Consider the following 19,503-nt stretch of genomic DNA (forward strand, 5'->3'; position numbering starts at 1 on the left):
TTTTTTACAATGACACATTTGAATGCCTACAAAGTTTAAGAGTCTGATTTATACTTACTTAGTGAATACTTAGTTGGGCGTGAAAGTGAAAACCATATCCGATTCACAAGCTTTCGACGTGTCGAAGTACAGTGCGCTGAGAGCTCGCACTGTAGTGTACTGTAACTGTACATGGGCTATTTTCTGCATGGGCATAACTAAAGTATATGAATCCGACATTAAACTGACCATGAGTGCTCTTTTACATTTTCCCAGTTTCTTCTTCCACTCGACCTCTCCGTCACAAAATGACCTCCATCAATCCTCCCTTCCTCGATTAGCCCATGAACTGAGGAAGCCAGCACCACGTCGTCGCACGGCGAAGTGCCCAAACAAAGCGCGCGGTTTGGAGGAGACCATCCTGCTGTGAGTAATGGTTCAGCCCGTCTCCCACAGAGGGTCTCCAATAAGGGATGTCCCAGCGCCTGTATGGGTGGATCATGGACCCGCGCCACCAGACAGCACGTCGGATGACGTCCCCAGCTCCGTCAGCTCCATCCCATCGCACGCCGCCCCGAAACAGAGCGGCGTCGTCAATGCCGGGGACATCATCAGGGACAGGCTGACATCTCTCCTCCCTCAGTCATGGGGGAGCGTCGTGCAGAAATGGGTCAAGCGAGAGGACACCGATGATCCGGTCGGGAGAGACGACGACGCCGCCGATCGTGACTTTGAGAGCAGCAGCTCCAACAGAGACGAGTTCAAGGTCCTTCCCAATGGCACCAGGGTGAGTCCGCCCGTCAGTCCCCTGCCGGAACGCAGGCACTCGGTGGGCTACTCCAGCCACGGCTCTCAAAAACCTTTGCTGGACGACCTGTTCCCTCCGTGTCCGGGAGAGGAATCGCTGCTGACCAGCATCCACCCCGCAGAGTACTACGCCGAGAAGGTGGAGGTCTACAAAATGAAGTACTCGTATCTTAAATCGTGGCCCGGGCTGCTCAGGCTCCTCGCCGGAGTCCAGCTTCTCTTCGGAGGCATGGTCGTCGCCTGCGTCATCGCCTACGTCCAGCGAGACAGCGAGTGGTCCAACTCCTACGGACAATACAACGGGGCGTACAACAACGGCCTGGGCCTGTCCGGGTACTCCTACCGAGGCCCCATGACCCCCTTCGTCCTGGCCGTCGCCGGGCTCTCCTGGGTCGTGACCCTGATCCTCCTGGTGATGGGCATGACCATGTACTACCGCACCATTCTCCTGGACGCTCCCTGGTGGCCGCTCACGGAGGCGTTCACCAACGTGGCCCTGTTCCTGCTGTACATGTCGGCGGGGATCGTGTACCTCAACGACCTCAACCGCGGAGGACTTTGTTTCGCGACGGTGGGCGTTAATCCCATCGTGGCCAATCTGTGTCGGGTGGACGGGGGCCAGATGGCTGGCACGGCGTTCATCTTCATCAACATGCTGTTGTATCTGGTGAGCTTCCTGGTGTGTCTGAAGATGTGGCGGCATGAAGCCTCACGCCGGGAGATGGAGCACATTATGAACATGGTAACTATTTGTCTCATTTCTGGACATTGGCACGCTGGTTGCAGTTTGTATTTAGACCTGTTGTAACCTATACGTTGTTATACCTTTCAATCCGGGTGCTATACTTTCTCATTAGTTGTTGCTATTCTATGCATGTACAGCAGCAATATAATTATAGTTTTTGAGGGGGGCTAGCAAACATAGGTCTCCTGAGATGAGCTCACCACAGACAACCAACATTACCCCACAATAATCCCATGGGGATATCACCCATATCACAAGAGTGCACCCAAAAAGAAGACAAGAAAGAGTATAAATAAATGATCAGTTAACTATCTTCATGTACCTTTTTATACCCCTAGAACACTATTACATTTTAGCAATTTTCATAGTGTTGCTGAATGTCTGAGGTGGGTGGGTCTTTCAGTACCTTCATGATGCTCAGTGACATCATAGAAGGTATAGGTTTGTTTTCCTGCCCACAGTGTTCGGGTGAATTTCACCCGTGTCTAACACACTCTGAGTCTGACCTGAGATCAGATTCATACAAGGTTTCCACTGGACACACACTGGTCTGATTAACCCATTCTGACCTGAGATCAGATTCTAAAAATGTCAGTCGTTCTTCGATTTTTCAAAAATAGCAGACCTACAAGCTCGTAGCGCGCCACTTGGTGGCGCGCTATGAGCTTGTAGATCTGCTATTTTTCAATAGCTAAAGCATAACATGATGCCAACACCAAAATGTGTTAGAGAAAAAATCCCATACACCCACAATGGACTTTTTTATTGTTATTTTTTTTTCTTCACTGGACCATTCTCACATGTCTTATAACGGGTGGACCAAAGGAGAAGTTCCCAACTTCGTTTTTTAGGGATATTTAAAAAATAATATACCCGTGTTTAGTGGTGGTGTAACAAAACCTATGTTTTAATAGTGTTCTAGGGATAATTATGACAGTCAGTCTTTGTTGTAAGTCTGTGCCTCCTGCATTACATTGTGTGAGACAGAGGGCTGAGTCATGATATTATAACTTGTACAGTAAGTGCACCTTGCAGGATCACTGCTCTGTCTGTCATCTTTATTTTAAGGATAGTAATATGACACATCAAAACATACAGTAACATTCAGGTACTATAGGGCTGCTGAAACTGACTGAGTCAACAGTGGTACATTTATATAGCACCTTTATCCAAGGCGCTTTACATAGATTGTGCATTACATTCACCCATTCATACACCGATGACAGAGGAAACCATGCAAGCTAGGCACCAAACCTGCACATTGGGAGCAATTAAGTGTCTTTGCTCAAGGACACTTCGACACTATACCACGTTCGGTTCAAAGAAATGAAAGCCTGGGGGAACGAGAGACATGTCCTGGTTTAGGACAAGGAAGCTCTGAGAAGGAAAGGAAATGGTCACGTGACTGGGCTGCGCCATGACACTTTCCTGGACACTTTCATGGGAGCCAAACTCACACCGGAAGTGCAATGAATACATGGCAGTGAATGGAGCCGGCTGGACCAGCTCATAACAAACATTATTCATGAACAATTGAGACCGTTGTCATATACTCGGTTTGGGAATATAAAAGACGACTCACATCGGTGAACCAACATTGTCCAGCGGTTGCTCCTTTGCGTGCCCGCCCCTCTAGAGCAGAAAGCACGCTGGCTAGGCCAGGCTATACTTCTCCACTGACTCTGGGGGAGCCCCTCGGTTCGAACTGGCAACCATCCGGCCACTCTACCCCTGAGCCACCGCCAACCCAAAACAACTTTGAAGAATGTTTCAAGTCGATGCTGAATGTACTGTGTATATATGGTTGATGTGTAATGTTTATTTTTTAAGTGTAGCCTATTATGTGACATACTGTACAAGGTCAATGCACATTGACACACACAGAGACTCTAGATGTAACAGTAAAATACATGATAATCTGTGCACTACTTTGAAAAGACTTAATTTATAATTCTTTGCACACAAAGCATGCTTGTTGTTTTACTTCACGGTACAGAATTTATTAGGCTATACTGTTCGCAAAAAGAAGCAATGTGATAAGCCAATGTGCTACGCCAGCTTAAGGAATATGGCTTCCTAAGGTTCATTTGTCAAAGAAGGACAAAATGTGTTTTATATTTAAAATAAATTATCCCACGATTTTGCAACCCATTTTTTCACCCAGTGTCAATTATCTAATGTAATCCTGGGCGCTACACTTCCTCTGCCAACCTGGGGGGGGGGGGGGGGGGCAGTGGACTGACCTCATGCTTCCTTATATGCATGAGGAGTCCAAGCCTGACAAGGAAGAGTTTCACCCGGCCGAACGTAGCATGTGGAAGGAACACGTTATTTCGACCAGTTGCAAAATGTGTTTTAGTCACTTAGTCACTCACTTTGCTTGCAATTGCTGTAGATAGAGGCTTGTGTTTATAATACTGTCAGATAGCTGATCTAACCATATTTTCCTTGCCATTTCTCTTCGAATTTTCCCCACAGGGAGGAGAGCCTTATTCCTCTGTCCAGTTGGCCCAGACTAAATCCAAGAGGATTGTGTTTGAAGATGAAATGGATGTGTGTGCGAGAGAGAGCAATAACAGACACGTTAAACTGCACACATCGTCCATGACAACACGGTTCCACGAGGAGCCTGTTGTCACCCTGCAGCGAGCTGCTCCGCCCAACTATGTACCCAAAACATTAGTCATTGCCGATTATGTCTCGTGAGTGTGCAGTCAAAGCTTTCTGAGTGGCGCTAACCACTCCTATACGTCACTACGTGTCTGTCTGTCTGTCTGTCTGTCTGTCTGTCTGTCTGTGTCTGTCAGGCTTCGTACACACATATCAGACGAACATGCTCTGTGCTGTCCGTGTTTCATGGCCCGCCTCAATGTTTTTCCAATGGAAGTCACATGGTTTGACCAAACAGTTGTGTGTGAGGGGGGCAATCAAACACAAATGTTTGGTCAAACACGTGACTTCCATTGGAAAAGCATTGGGGCGGCCATGAAACACAGGCAGAGCACAGCAACGTTGTTCTTTATGTGTGTGCGAAGACTCTGGCCTCATTCACACCTAAAAGACACCTGTCTTGTCCGTGTCTTGTGTCTTGTCCGTGTTTAATGGCCGCCCCAATGCATTTCCAATGGAAGTCACATGGTTTGACCAAACATTTTTGTTTGATGGCTGTGTTCTGCCTCCCCCTTCCCCCCCCCCATCAAACAAAAACGTTTGGTCAAACCATGTGACGGGGCGGCCATTAAATACAGACAAGACAGGTGTCTTTTAGGTGTGAATGAGGCCTGTCTGTCTGTACACCAATACCACTGGATGTCACTGTTGAACAGCGTCTCTCTCTCTCTCTCTCACACACACACACACACACACACACACACACACACACACACACACACACACACACACACACACACACACACACACACACACACACACACACACACACACACACACACAGGCCAGGGAGGAGTACAGTACAGTACAGTACAGTACAGTACAGTACAGTACAGTACAGTACAGTACAGTACAGTACAGTACAGTACAGTACAGTACAGTACAGTACAGTACAGTACAGTACAGTACAGTACTCTCTTCAGACGGGTCTGATTTTAAGTGGATGAGTAGTTGTTAATACAAAACTAGAATAATATTATTCCAAATGTCAAGGTTTCCTTACAGTACTGTATGTATCCACACATTTTTTTAATAACCAGATTGTACTAAAGGGGAATACAACTTTTAGATGCACTGTGTCGAATCTTGAGTGACTCCGAGTCACACAATTCTGACCCTTTCTCTCTCAGTTATCTTTTGCTTTGTAATGAAAAGTGACATTGTCCAACGTTAACTATAGGGATGTCGCGATTTGTCGCCTCTGATCCGATCCCAATACCTCAATTTCTGTGTTAGCCGATACCGAATACCGATACCAGTGTTGTGATCTCACGTTGTGTTTATAGCTATCTAGCTATATGTCTCGTGCTGTGTTTATATAGCAGACTGCCAGACTCCTCACTCAAATGTGCACTTGCAGTTTGGGCAACTCCAAAGCAAACTCCACATGCCCCAACATTTTGCCATAGTGTCAACCCCTTACCCCCTGTGTCGGATCGGTGGTTAGACGACTGGCATATTCACCGATACCGCTATGACCCGATATGACAAAAAAAAGGGCCGATCCGATAGCGATACAGTATCGGGACATCTCTAATGTTAACCATAATCCTCTCACAGGAAATACCCAGAGGTCTGCACTGTGGAGGAGAGGGAGATGTACAGAGCCGTGTTCAATGACCAGTATGAGGAATACAAGGAGCTCCACAGGGAAGTCACTGCTGTCCTCGTGAAATTCAGACAGTTAGACGGCGTGATGGCCAAGCTTCCGCGAGACTACAGTGTGACCACAGAGGTGAGAGAGATACTACATACGTATATAATCAGATATTTTCAGATAAATAATTTCGTTCGAAGTGGCAATAGGATGCAGTCATGTAACGTAAATTGACTCATTCCTTGTGTTATTTTTGCTATCAACTCCAACGAAATGCCAAAACTTTTAGACTTTGATAGAATTTCTTTCCATATGCACCCTATAGAGCGTCGCAGTCCCACCCCCTTTCAGAACGACGAGTGGCCCAGGAAATGATTCTCCATTCATTTTCTCCATAGGCTTTTCAAAAAGTATTTATATAAAGACGGTTATCCGAGTTGGCTTTGTCCGCGGCGTAACCGTCTTTAAATAAATACTTTTTGAAAAGCCTATGGAGAAAATGAATGGAGAATAATTTCCTGGGCCACTCGTCGTTCTGAAAGGGGGCGAGTCATGGGATCATCAGTTGACATTCATCATTCAATTCAGCCTCAATTGACCTATAGCTAAGCCCTCCCCAAACTGCTGTGGTCCAATCACAGCTAAGCATAACATGGGTTAGACAAACCTCTCCACCAATAGTTTTCCTATTATGATAAGACATTGTTTTAAAAAAGAAATGCCAACACACATTTCCAGTGGCAGACGGATTTGGAAGAGATTTTGAAGGTCTGGTTCCAAAAATGAACCAGTATTTAATGTGTAAAATCCATGATATTTACATTGGAATGAATGAGCCTGGCTGGAAAGTGTCCAAGTGGGAGTGTCTAACTGGAGAGGCCGGGTCTTAGCTATTGGTGAATTGTGAAGGCTATTAATTTACGTTTAACCTGTTAAACCATTTTATACGCAAATATATGTCCCTATAAGTCCCTACATTATGACATTATAAGACACAATGTTGTACTGTAGCTCACTTTCTATTCTATATTCAGTTCTGTCATTATTATGTGTCTTCATTATAGGAGCAGAGGAGAATTGAGAAAGTTCTGAAGAAGTTTGAGCAAAAGAAAAGTGTAAGTGATGGACAGTGTTGATAAATACAAATACTGTACTATGACGAAAAATGTTGGTCGACTACCTTTTTTCTACTAAGCTATGGTGACTAAAACTATGAAAACGTCTGGGTTTCCGAGGCTACTAAAACTATGACTAAACATAGTAACAATTTCGTCAACAAATGAAAACTAGACTAAAAGTAATTTTACACTTGCATGCTGAAAATAGCTCACAACGCGTTGGGATTTAGTCGACTAAAATCTAATGATATTTACTCGACTTAAACTAGACTAAAAATGTAATATTAATATAAACTAAGTTTCATTCCAAAGACTACGACTAAAAACTAAAATTGAAATGTTCTGCCAAAAACAACACTGTTGATGGATTCAGATACAGAACAATGGTGTGTGTGTGTGTGTGTGTGTGTGTGTGTGTGTGTGTGTCCGTGCGTGCGTGCGTGCGTGCGTGCGTGCGTGTGTGTGTGTGTGCGTATGTGTACACGGATACCTTGTATTGTATTGTATTGTATTGTATTGTATTGTATTGTATTGTATTGTATTATTAGTACCTTGTGTTCCCAATCTGCTCACTGCATGTGAAACAGCCCCCGGAAATATAATTTAGCAATCATTTTAAAACATTTAACAGAGAGATATATTAGAGCTGTTTACTGTTGTCCAAACACCCAGGTAATTATTAGTTTTCTTTTTTTATATGATGCTGTCCACCCATGCGGATAATATTCCTGCCACTATGAGATGTGGCAGCCTCTGGGAGTTCCCATTAAACATCTGCATTAATGAAATAATCAGGCGATAGCCAACAGAACATTAACCAATTTTGACCTGAGTACGATTCTACAAAATGTCTTCTAAATACTGACAGTTTTCTGAAAAACCTCATGTTTCTATGTCAGTCGTTCTCAAACCTTCCCATGTCAAGGACCCCCAAAAATATTATGTAATTGGCCGCTGAGTGCACTGACTCCCCATCTGAAAATATGTTCTTCCAGGGACCCCGATTTTTCAGATAGGTATAGCTGATCTACAAGCTCACAACGTGTCGTGCTGCGACGCGCTGTGAGCTTGCAGATCAGCTATTTTCAGCATGCAACCACGTGTAAAATCAGGCATCAAGGCCTGCAAAAATGCATTTTTGTCGAACAACCAAAAAACCAACTGTAGATTTAGTCGACTAAAATCATATACTTAGTCCACTAGAACTAGACTAACACTGAAACAGTTCAGATGACTAAAACTAAATTAAGTTTCATTCCAAAGACTATATCACCAAAAAACTAAAATCAAAATGTCCTGTCAAAATCAACAGATTGTTTCTGTTTGACCCCTCAGGACCCTTCCTTCCTGGAGAAGAAAGAACGCTGCGACTATCTGAAAGCCAAACTAAGCCACATCAAAAAGAGGATCCACACTTTTGACCAGAACACTGTGGCAAGGGGTGGCTCGTGAGGACATCACATTTTGCTCATAGGCTGCTCTCAATCAATCAATCAATCAATCAGATGTATTGTCACTTCCACAATATACACTGGGCATACAGGGGGAGCAAAATACCGTTCTCCATGGCTCATGATGCTTCACATTTAAAAACACATTAAAAAGAGACAAAGCTGACAACGTTGTCAATCTCTGTCAATTCTACAACCCTATATCCACCCAGCTGTTCCATATTCCATCATCTAATGTCATTTCGTATTTGTGAAAAACTGTTTTACGATCAGCAACAATGGTGCTAATACAGTGACATTTTATATTGATATCCTATTAAAATTGCCTAACCATTATTGCCAAAGAAAATCCTAATTTCAGAATTTCTAATAGGATCCTATAGGATTTTCCAAAATTGGACCACAAGTTCATGGGTTCGATCCCGGGCACCGAATCCAATATAGCCTAATAGTATTCCTTCCAAATTCTTTTTTATTTTATTTTTTATCACACAATTTTGCAACCAATTTTTTCACCCAGTGTCAATTATCTAATGTAATCCTGGGCACGACACTTCCTTCTATGCATGAGGAGTCCAAGCTGCTTCTTTTCACCTAACAGGGGGGAGTTTCCCTGGTTGGACGTAGTGCGTGGAAGGAACACGTTATTCTGACCAGTTCCTTTCCCCTCCATCAGGCGCCCCGGCTGGCCAGGGGGAGGCAGTTTAGAGACCAGGATTACTGCATGTTTTTTTTGTGAGGGTACCTACCCTAGGGGACACGGGGAGAACATGCAAACACCACACAGAAAGGCCCGTTCGCCAACCCCGCCTCGGGTATGGGCACTGATGACACGGAGGAGAGAGCACACCCCTAGCACCCACTGCGTCCCCAGCGGGAGTCGGACCCAGGACCTTCTAGCTGTGAGGGGACAGCACTACCAACTGTGCCACCGTGCCCCTAGAAAAGTCCTATTTGATTGCATTAAATGACATTAAACTCGATTTGACATTCACTTTATGCATGCACATACCCTCTATTGGCTGTTACACTATAATAAAATAATCACACCCGTGTGAACTGAGTGGTGCAATTCCCCCCCCCCCCCCCCCCCCCCCCACCTCTCTTTCTCTCATTAGCAGGCAACAGTGCAGCACTATCCCTCTCTCTGTTTCTGGCACAACAGCGCCCCTACTGGTACTCATAGTCATATACTCATTGCAAACACAGACACACATAGGTGAACACAGGCATAGGTGAACACGGACATTGCTGTTCCTTGGAGTGGTTGTCAAAAATCATGTGCATGAATATAAATAATCATGCATTCAGTCATGACTTATTGTTAACCCATTCTGACCGGGCACCCATTTTGGTGTCAGCATCATGTTATGCTTTAGCTATTTAAAAATAGCAGATCTACAAGCTCATATCGCGCCACCGAGTGGCGCGATACGAGCTTGTAGGTCTGCTATTTTTGAAAAATCGAAGAACGATTGTGACATTTTTAGAATCTGATCTCAGGTCAGAATGGGTTCATCAGACCAGTGTGTGTCCGGCGGAAACCTCGTATGAATCTGATCTCAGGTCAGAATGGGTTAAATTAGATTTATTTTTTAATTTACGCATGATTTATTTTCTTTTGTAAACGACTAATAAATACATTTTGTATTTCTTAAACATGGTGTGTGTAGTGTGGTTTGGTTTGCCCCCCCCCCCCCCCCCTGTGCTGCAGCCCATGCTATAGCCCAGTGGTATAAATACAATGTTTGTATAATAGCTTTGATGTTGTGAACATTTCAAACTGATTACCATGTTGCGTAGTTGGCTACTGTATATCTGACCTTGTAGTTTACTAGTAGCCAATGTATGAACGCTTATAATATAAGCCAGCATAGCTAGGATGTTATGCTAGCCACTATAAACGATAGGCTACAGGCCTATGGCTATATAGACCTTCCCTATGGAACAGAATAAGGCAAGGCTACAGAGTTCATTAATCATTACTTAGTCTTGCGCGGCAGGTGCAGGTCCCCAAGTCAGGTCTGCTAGCTGCTAGAGTCGTGTAACAACAAACAAACCAACACGTTATTCAATCTCCATCGAGAGGTAGAGTTGTAGAATGAACTATAGAACACGTAGAGTTGTGCAGAGCTAAATAAAAATGTGGGAACAGAACTCTATAGACGGAATTATTCAACGATGGCAGCACAGCAGGTAGAAAGTTGAAAGCTTGGGAATCTTCCACAGACTATAGGTAAGAGATCCATCTCCATCTATAGCCAGGCTACTACATGTATACTCAGTGTAACTTGTTGACCTCTTATCACAATTAAATAATGGATATACTGTATATTATAGCCAGGGCTTATTATTTAAACATATTTAGAAAATTATTTAATATAACTTCTCTGACTGAAAATGAAAACCTGGCCATTTTTAAATGGTAATTATCACAGCCAGCCTATGACTTTTATGGTTTCTAATGTTTCAGATGCATTGTTTCACATTTACAAAATTCAACACAGAATTTAGTGGACAGAGCCATAGAAGAGCAGGACGCAAAAGGGACAAATAACTGAAATTTGGGCTAGCTTGTGATGTGTGGTAAGCTACGGTAGCCTCTCGTGAATTTGTAGGTCAGCTTTTGAATTATTCACGCACACCGGTTATACGGGTGAGAATAAAACCCTGTGTGCGTGAGGAGAAATAGAGCAGAAAAGACTCCAGAGTGAATACTGTGTCATTCATTTAGCCGATTTCTGAACGCAAATGTGCGCCCTCGAAGAGACCATGCAGTGAGCATGTGCATGACTATAGGGCTTCCATGGCCCCACAAATATCTCCTCTTCATCATCATCATCATCACCATAGGCCGCCATGCGGCAAACACCATGCATAGTTGCCTCAGGTGGCCTCTGATCAGCTGTCTGTCTGAATTATTGAAGCATCTTGTCTTGGATTTAGTTCCACTGCACTGATGAAGCATGGGTGGGTGGGTGGGTGGGTGTGCGTGCATGTGTGTGTGTGTGTGTGTGTGTGTGTGTGTGTGTGTGTGTGTGTGTGTGTGTGTGTGTGTGTGTGTGTGTGTGTGTGTGTGTGTGTGTGTACACGGATACCTTGTATTGTATTGTATTATTTGTTTTTATTTTCCTGATCTTCTGATGTATCGTGATGTGATTGTATTACTCGACGGCACTGAAAATGAGTTTGATTACTCAGTGTAATTTCGAGAATAAATAAAACTTCAATGAAAGGTGTGTGTGTGTGCGTGCGTGCGTGCGTGAGTGTGTGCTCGCTCGCGCGTGAGAGAGATAAAGTTGTTTAATTGGAAGATTGCTCCAAGATATATTAGAAATAGATTGCTACAGGTTTGACAATTATTTAAAATCTTTAAAAGAAAGTTATTGTTATACAATGCTATACCATAAAATATGTATGCAATTTGTTTCCATAGGCCTCCCACCTCTGGCTGCCCCTCTCCGCCACACATCAACTCCGTCATGTTCGAGGCTAGGCAGTATGACCGACCCCCGGCGTATACAACCCCGCCAACTCCCGTCGTTCCAGTGCCGCGAGGAGCGTTCATTCATTCGGGAATCGCTGCTAACCAGTATCCATCCTGCTGAGTTCTTATAATGCTGAGAAGGGTGGAAGGTCTATATATATAGTATAGAATGAAGTACTCGTATTTCAAATCGTGGCCCGGGATGCTCAGACTCCTCGGCGGAGCGCAACTCGTCTTCGGAGGCATGGTCGTCGCCTTCGTCATCGCCTACATCCAGAGGGACAGGGAGTGGGCCAACTTCTACAACGGCACGCACAATAACAGTCTGTCCGGGAGGTCCTACCGAGGCCCCATGACCCCCTTCGTCCTGGCCGCCGTCGGGCTCTCCTGGGTCGTGACCCTGATCCTCCTGGTGATGGGCATGACCATGTACTACCGCACCATTCTCCTGGACTCCCCCTGGTGGCCGCTCACGGAGGCGGTCACCAACGTGGCCCTGTTCCTGCTGTACATGTCGGCGGGGATCGTGCACCTCAACGACCTCAACCGCGGAGGACTTTGTTACACGACGTTGGGCGTTAATCCCGTCATGGCCCATCTGTGTCGGGTGGACGGGGGCCAGATGGCGGGCACGGCGTTCATCTTCGTCAACATGCTCATGTATCTGGCGAGCTACCTGCTCTGTCTGAAGATATGGAGGTATCAAGCTGCACGCCGGGAGACGGAGCACGTTAGGATCATGGTAACAATTTGTCTCATTTGTTGGACATTTGGAGCACCGCATGGTTGCTGGTCTCATCTTAAAGGTTTTGTGACATTAATTTTCAGCTTTCTCTGGGGTTTGGAAGCCTTTCTGAGCTGCAATGAAAACAGGCAAAACAGTGAAAACAGTGACATCTGCTGGCAAATCCCAATATATGGGATTTTCTGTCTCTTACATCACAAACAGCAGGAAACTCAGAGCACCTGTTTGAGCCAGAAATCCCCACAACACAGAAAATCTAGTGAATGTTAAAAGTTCCGTTTTTTTGGGTGCAATTGAGCTCAGAAAACCTAAAAGAATTCAGAAAGATTACAGAAATATTTGTTTTATGTCACAATCCCTTTAAAATGTGAAGGACTGATATTACTTTGATATGACTTGTCTTTACTATTAATAACAGACATATTGAAGACATTTTTTATAGATTTACCTCTAGAAAATGATCTAAAACCTAAACGCATTGTCTATAGTAATATTCACCATGCTTCTTTCATTCATTCATTTTTAATAGACTTACACACACGGACAAACATACTGAGCTAACGTTACCCCACCATAATCCCAAGGGGATATCCCCATAGGGCATAGCAAAGCCACTCAAAAAAGGCAAAACAAAGGTTATTTATTAAATATAGAGATATATATATATATATATATATATAAATATATATATATATATATATATATAATTAGATTCACATAGCCTATAGCAAGAGAGCACTCGAAAAAGACAAGAAAGGGTAAATAAATAAGCGGTTAATTAATTATAATAATGAACCTGCTGCTTTCTGTACAATTTACAATTACAATTTAGGCATTTAGCAGACGCTCTTAATCCAGAGCGATTTACATTTAAACAAGAACAAAAGCATGGGAATACATCACATAAAAGCATTTATCATGAAACATGCGTAAGCTAAGAAAGTAACAGTGGAATATCTGTATAATGAAACTATACATACACTATATATATAAACTATACATATTTACTACTATGCTATACATATGTACTATGGCGTGCTATGACTATATACAATACAATTATAGTGCTGTCTACATAACATGCTATAAGTCTGTGTCAAATGCTATCTAAGTCAACAGAAATGCTATCTAAGGGGTTAGGGTAAGGGGCTGCTATGGGCCATGATAGAGTCTGAAAAGGTGGGTTTTCAGGCTACGGCGGAAGATTGGGAGTGATGCTGCAGTTCTGACTGCAATGGGAAGTGCATTCCACAGTTTTGGAGCCAGAAGGGAGAAGAGTTTGGGACGTGTGGAGCGTTGTCCCGGTGTTTTTAGTGAGGGTACTTCCAGCTTCCCTGCGTTGGCTGATCTGAGTGCGCGGGAGGGTTTGTAGGGTTCAATCATACCTGCAAGATATGGGGGAGCCATACCTTTGGTTGCTTTGAATGCCAGCATCAGAGTTTTGTATTCTGTGCGGGCAGCGAACGGGAGCCAGTGGAGGGAGCAGAGCAGGGGGGAGACATGTGAGAATTTTGGCTGGTTGAAGACCAAGCGAGCTGCTGCATTTTGGATCAGCTGGAGAGGCTTAAGTGCACATGCTGGTAGGCCAGTAAGGAGGGAGTTACAATAGTCGAGTTTTGACAAGACTGTTGTCTGGATTAGGAGCTGGGCTGATTCCTGGGTGAGGAACGGTCTAATTCGTCGTATGTTATAGAGTGTGAACCTACAGGATCGAGTGACAGCTGTGATGTGAGCTTTGAACGAGAGCTGACTGTCCAGGACAACACCAAGATTCCTGGCTGTTGGGACAGACGTTACCAGGGCGTTGTCTACGGAAATAGTTAGCTCCCGCATAGGGCAGGACTTAGCTGGGAAGAAGAGAAGCTCAGTCTTGTCTGGGTTCAGCTTGAGGTGGTTGGAGGACATCCACTGTGAGATGTCAGCCAGGCATGCAGTGATGCGCTCTTCCACCTGAGTGGCAGAGGGGGGGAAGGATAGGAACAGTTGTGTGTCATCGGCGTAGCAGTGATAGGATATATTGTGAGCAGAGATGATAGTGCCAAGGGATTTAGTGTACAGTGAGAAAAGGAGGGGACCAAGTACAGATCCCTGTGGGACCCCAGTTTGGAGGGTTCGGGGGGATGATAACAGACCTTTCCAGGAAACCTGGTAGGTCCGGTCGGTGAGGTAGGAGGAGAACCACTTTAGTGCCGTTCCACCGATGCCTAGCTCCGCTAGGGTGTCTAGGAGCAGCTGGTGGTTCACTGTGTCAAATGCTGCTGATAGGTCTAGGAGAATCAGTACTGCAGAGTGGGAAGCAGCTTGGGCAGCTTGTGACTGCCAGCAGGGCAGTTTCTGTGGAGTGGGCCTTCTTGAATCCGGACTGGTTGGGATCCAGCAGGTTGTTCTGTGAGAGATGGAGAGAGAGCTGGTTGGAGACAACACGTTCAATGGTTTTAGAAATAAATGAAAGGAGTGATACCGGTCTGTAGTTCTTGACATCTGAGGGGTCAAGGGTTGGTTTCTTGAGGAGTGGTGTTACTCTGGCTGACTTTAGGGCAAATGGGACGCAGCCTGAGGTTACTGAGGTGTTGATGATGGAGGTGATGAAGGGGAGCAGATCAGGTGCGATGGTCTGGAAGATTGGAGACGGGACAGGGTCAAGAGGACAAGTGGTAGGTCTAGAGGATGTTACTAGTTGTAGAACCTCGTCTGGGGAAAGAGGAGAGAAGGAGGACATGCATGGTATGTTGGGGTTGGTGTTGGTTGAGTCAGATGCCACTTTATGTGGGAGGGGAGGAAAGGAGCTGCTGATATCATCAACCTTCTTCTCGAAGTAGTTGACAAAAACATCAGTAGTGAGGGATGAAGGTTGAGTGGGGGGAGGGGGTTTAAGGAGGGAGGAGAAAGTGGAGAAGAGCTTCCTTGGGTTAAAAGTACAGGATTGGATTTTGGTGTGGTAGAAAGAGGTTTTAGCAGTGGTTAGTGAGTGGGCAAAGGCAGAGAGGAGTGAGTGAAAGTGTCAAAGGTCATCTGGTAGCTTTGTCTTGTGCCACTTTCTTTCAGCTGCCCTTAGAGGTGTTCGTTCAGATCTGAGAGTTTCAGATAGCCAGGGAGCCGGTGGACATGAGCGAGCTGGCCTGGATGAGAGCGGGCAGTGTTGGTCGAATGCAGATGAGATAGAGGAGAGGAAGGATGAGGTTGCAGTGTCAGGTGAGAGGGAGAGGAATGACTCCAGGGAGGGTAGAGAGGAGAGAATAGAGGATGAGAGGGAGGAGGGGTTTAGGGACTTGAGATTGCGTCGGGAGGTGACGTTCGGAGGGTTAGTAGGTTTAGGCGGGAGGGTGGAGAGAGAGAGGGAGAAGGTTATGAAGTGGTGGTCAGACCTAATTAAGGGGGTAACAGAGAGTGTTCGGTCGCAATCATGCTTTAATATATTTAATTTAACATTTTGTTGAAATTTCTGTAGAGGCTTGTTTTTGAGGGCCCCTCCTATATACAGGTTTGTTTTTAGTTCAATGTTTGTTTAAAAAAAGACATTGACAATGAAGGGAAAACTTACGTCATCTTGTCCATGACACAAACATTAAATGCCATTAACAATAAAGAGAATTTAATGTTTGTTTTGTCACCGTTTGTTTTACATCACCTAAACAACATGAGTTAGACTTTAATATATCAGCACCCCTCACTTCACACGGGTGTGATTTTTATAATACTGTCTGATAGCTGATCTGACGATATTTTTATACCCTTTCTCTTCCAATTTGCCCAGACCAAATCCAAGAAGATTGTGCTTGATGAAATAGTTAATAAGAAGACTCCCGTAACCGTAAAGTATGTTTGATTATTTTTCTGCTTCTTCTTCTTCATAGTTGATTTCTACATTGATGTGTGCTGACTAGTGATGCACCGATGTATCGGTCCACATATCGGTATTGGCCGATATCACTGACATTAACTGATGGCAGTAGCCGATATAATTATCTGTTGTTGATAGCATACATTTTGCGTTGGCTATGTGTGTTGGCTATCTGCAGCCTACCAAGCTGTAGATTCGGAACATTCATTTCTTGTATTGAAGATGTATAGTTTCCCTGGCACAAACATCTATCGGTATCAGTATCGGTATCAGTATCGGCTATCGGCTAAATTGATATTTTAAACATCGGACAAGAATTTCCACCAGAAATGAATGGGTTGGTGTTAAAGAGAGCGCAACAAACACGTTTAGCGGCTCACACATAGCGGGAACTGCCCATAGATCCGAAGTCCCGTTAGTCTGAACATGCATTAAAGTTGGCGAACATGCACTGCTCCCGTGCTTGCGGTTGTGTTTAGGTTTAGGGTTAAGGCTCATACATAGTCTGGATTTTCGGTGTTTAGGTGACCACCGAACTACAACATGACGTCACGAGCCGTGGTGAAGAGCAAACCACCGTCACCGCTCCAGCCCTTCTCTCTGTTTTTACTCACCACCGCTCAACGTTATTTCAGCTCCGGTGGTCAGCTCACCACCGGAGCGGTGGTCACCTCACCACCGAAAATCCAGACTATGAATAATCCTTTAGAGATAGGGATAGTAATTTCGGAACAATGAACATTCTGACTAATGACATGGCACCCGCATAGCAACCCAAACCCCTAGTTAAGTAAAATAGCTAACTAAATAGTAGCCTAATTAAAAAGCTGACTTATATGAAAGAAGAAAGTACTGACCTTTTTCCCTCTCAGTTAAACTTTTGTTTTGCAATATGAAAAGTAAAATTGTCCAATGTTATAACCATACACTTTACAGGGAATACCCAGGGATTCCCACTGTGGAGGAAAGGGAGTACTTTAAGAGAGCATTTTATAAGCAGTATGAGGAATACAAGGAGCTCCACAGGGAAATCAGTCCTATCCTCGTGAAGATCAGACAGCTAGACGAAATGATGACCAAGCTTCCAAGAGACGGCGTAACCACAGAGGTGAGACAGAGAGAGTTATAAATGAGGTTTTTTTGTGTCACCCGAATCCGCGTGTGCATATTTATAATCCGCCCGTTATCGCATTAACTCTCTCTACGATGCTAGCTGTTAGCATAAACCCCAGCTCCAGGGGCCAGCATATACAGTACACGTTCACTTTAAGAAGACGGTGTTTGCACTCCCCCCCCCCCCCCCCCACACACACACACACACCACCGCAGCATTGGAACACGCACACACTCCTTACCTCTCGTCAGAAGCGTTTACATGGTGCCAGCGTCGCGGTACAAAGGCACAAAATCCACCGAAATGTGGATGGCAGAAAAATCCACCAAAATCCTAGAATCTGAGTTATGACGGTTTGAAAATCCTCCCTTCCACTGCTTTGCACTGTGAATATATTTCCAATCCCATAGTTGGAGCGGTGGGGCGTTGCTATGGGAACCGGACCAATGGCCAGGCTTCCGTAGGAATCAACTATTATATAGACGGAGTCTATACGTTGGGGTACGTATATATATATATATATATATATACGGACTTGGGATATGACGCCACCTAGCGTCGACATACGTACGCACTTGGGGGCAAAAGAGTTAATTATTCCAATTTATAAATCCACAACCACCTGCGTATTTGCGAGATTTTGCCGAGATTCTGTGGGTTTAAAAGCTATAGAAAGCCTATATATAGATGCCATTAATTTATTTCCCGCATTATTTCAACGCATGGTTTATCCAATATTAATTTATAATGTATTTGAATGACCCAAATCCACCCCAAACTGCGGTTAACCGCGGCAACCGCGGCTAAACCTGCCATCCGCTGGTCTCTAATATACACATTTGTATATCAATCCCATACAAAACCACATTTTAGACTTTGATATAGTGTACCATATTGTTTTGATGATCAGCTCCAATGAAGGCCTATAATTTAGGTTTAACCTGTTATGCATTTTATACATCTCTGTCGCTACATTATGATATTATGGTGGAAATGTCTGACATGAATGTTGTACTTCTTTTCGTGTCTTTGAAGCATGTGGTCATAGATGATAGTTTCCCATTTCTTTACACAGTCCTTTGGCATTATTATTGAACTCTGCAAGATATTTTTTACTTGCATCGTACTATGGTCCTCTTATTGTTGTATACTGTAGTGTAGCTCACATTCTATTCTATTCAGTTCCATTGTTATTATGTGTCTATCCAATAGGAGCAGAGGAGAATTGAGGCAGTTCTGAAGAAGTATGAGCAAAAAAAGAGTGTAATGGTGAGTGTAAGATGGATTCAGATATACAGAACAACTTACAAGGGGCTCAGGATTGTCCTCGTGTTCCCAATCTGCTCACTGCATGTGAAACAGCCTCCAAAAATAACTTTTAACATTTAACGAGAGATCTATTAGATATTTAGAGGTTATTATTAGAGGTTTAATGCCACTCCAGAGGAAGAGAGATAGTCCTATACTAATAGATGTTTTCTATCTGTGGTAATATTATATGCACATGACATCATCATCATCATACCCGGAAGTTAAGCGGGAACGCCTATACCAAGTGGCCTTGACGGCCCATACATCCACGCAGAAAAGTCCTATCTGATTGCATTAAACAACATGCGCATACCCTCCATTTCATTGAGTTAGATGATTATGAAAAAATTGAGATAGGGCCTATTATGTTTTTTTTTTAAAGGAGCTTTTGTTGTGGCAGATTTAATTTGTCAAGACACAATACAGTATATGTTTACATTCATTGAAATAATTCAATATACTGTAGTCATGCTGTGTAAAATGGTGTCCCCAATGAGTGTTGGGCACTTGTGTGCAGGACGCAAATCAAGAGCTGTTTACTTACTGTTGTCCAAAGTAATTATTAATGGGAAAGGGGAAAAAAAGAGATGGAGAGCTTGAACATCTGACGCTGGGGCCTGCAGTCATATATTGTTTCT

At 44.1% G+C, this 19,503-nt stretch overlaps 2 protein-coding genes across 2 annotated transcripts in view; both read left to right on the forward strand.

Moving 5' to 3' along the window:
- Positions 1-412: 412 nt before the first annotated feature.
- LOC310871125 (MARVEL domain-containing protein 2-like) lies at positions 413-8,368 on the forward strand (the record flags this gene model as incomplete). The annotated part of the gene is made up of 5 exons (XM_083782614.1): positions 413-1,528; positions 4,010-4,233; positions 5,762-5,936; positions 6,863-6,913; positions 8,252-8,368. The coding sequence occupies 5 exons, from the start codon at positions 413-415 to the stop codon at positions 8,366-8,368; spliced, it is 1,683 nt and encodes a 560-aa protein (XP_083638740.1).
- A 3,688-nt stretch (positions 8,369-12,056) lies between these two features.
- LOC310871126 (occludin-like) overlaps positions 12,057-19,503 on the forward strand; it is a gene marked incomplete at both ends in the record, with an annotated part of 34,275 nt that continues 26,828 nt past the window's right edge. Inside the window, 4 exons of the mRNA XM_083782615.1 lie at positions 12,057-12,596; positions 16,354-16,415; positions 17,377-17,548; positions 18,767-18,823. Of these exons, the coding sequence (XP_083638741.1) occupies positions 12,057-12,596; positions 16,354-16,415; positions 17,377-17,548; positions 18,767-18,823 (831 nt within the window). The remainder of the gene's footprint in view (positions 12,597-16,353; positions 16,416-17,376; positions 17,549-18,766; positions 18,824-19,503) is intronic.

Source organism: Protomyctophum parallelum (genome assembly GCF_964188405.1).
Source record: "Protomyctophum parallelum genome assembly, chromosome: 14".
NCBI lineage: Eukaryota > Metazoa > Chordata > Actinopteri > Myctophiformes > Myctophidae > Protomyctophum > Protomyctophum parallelum.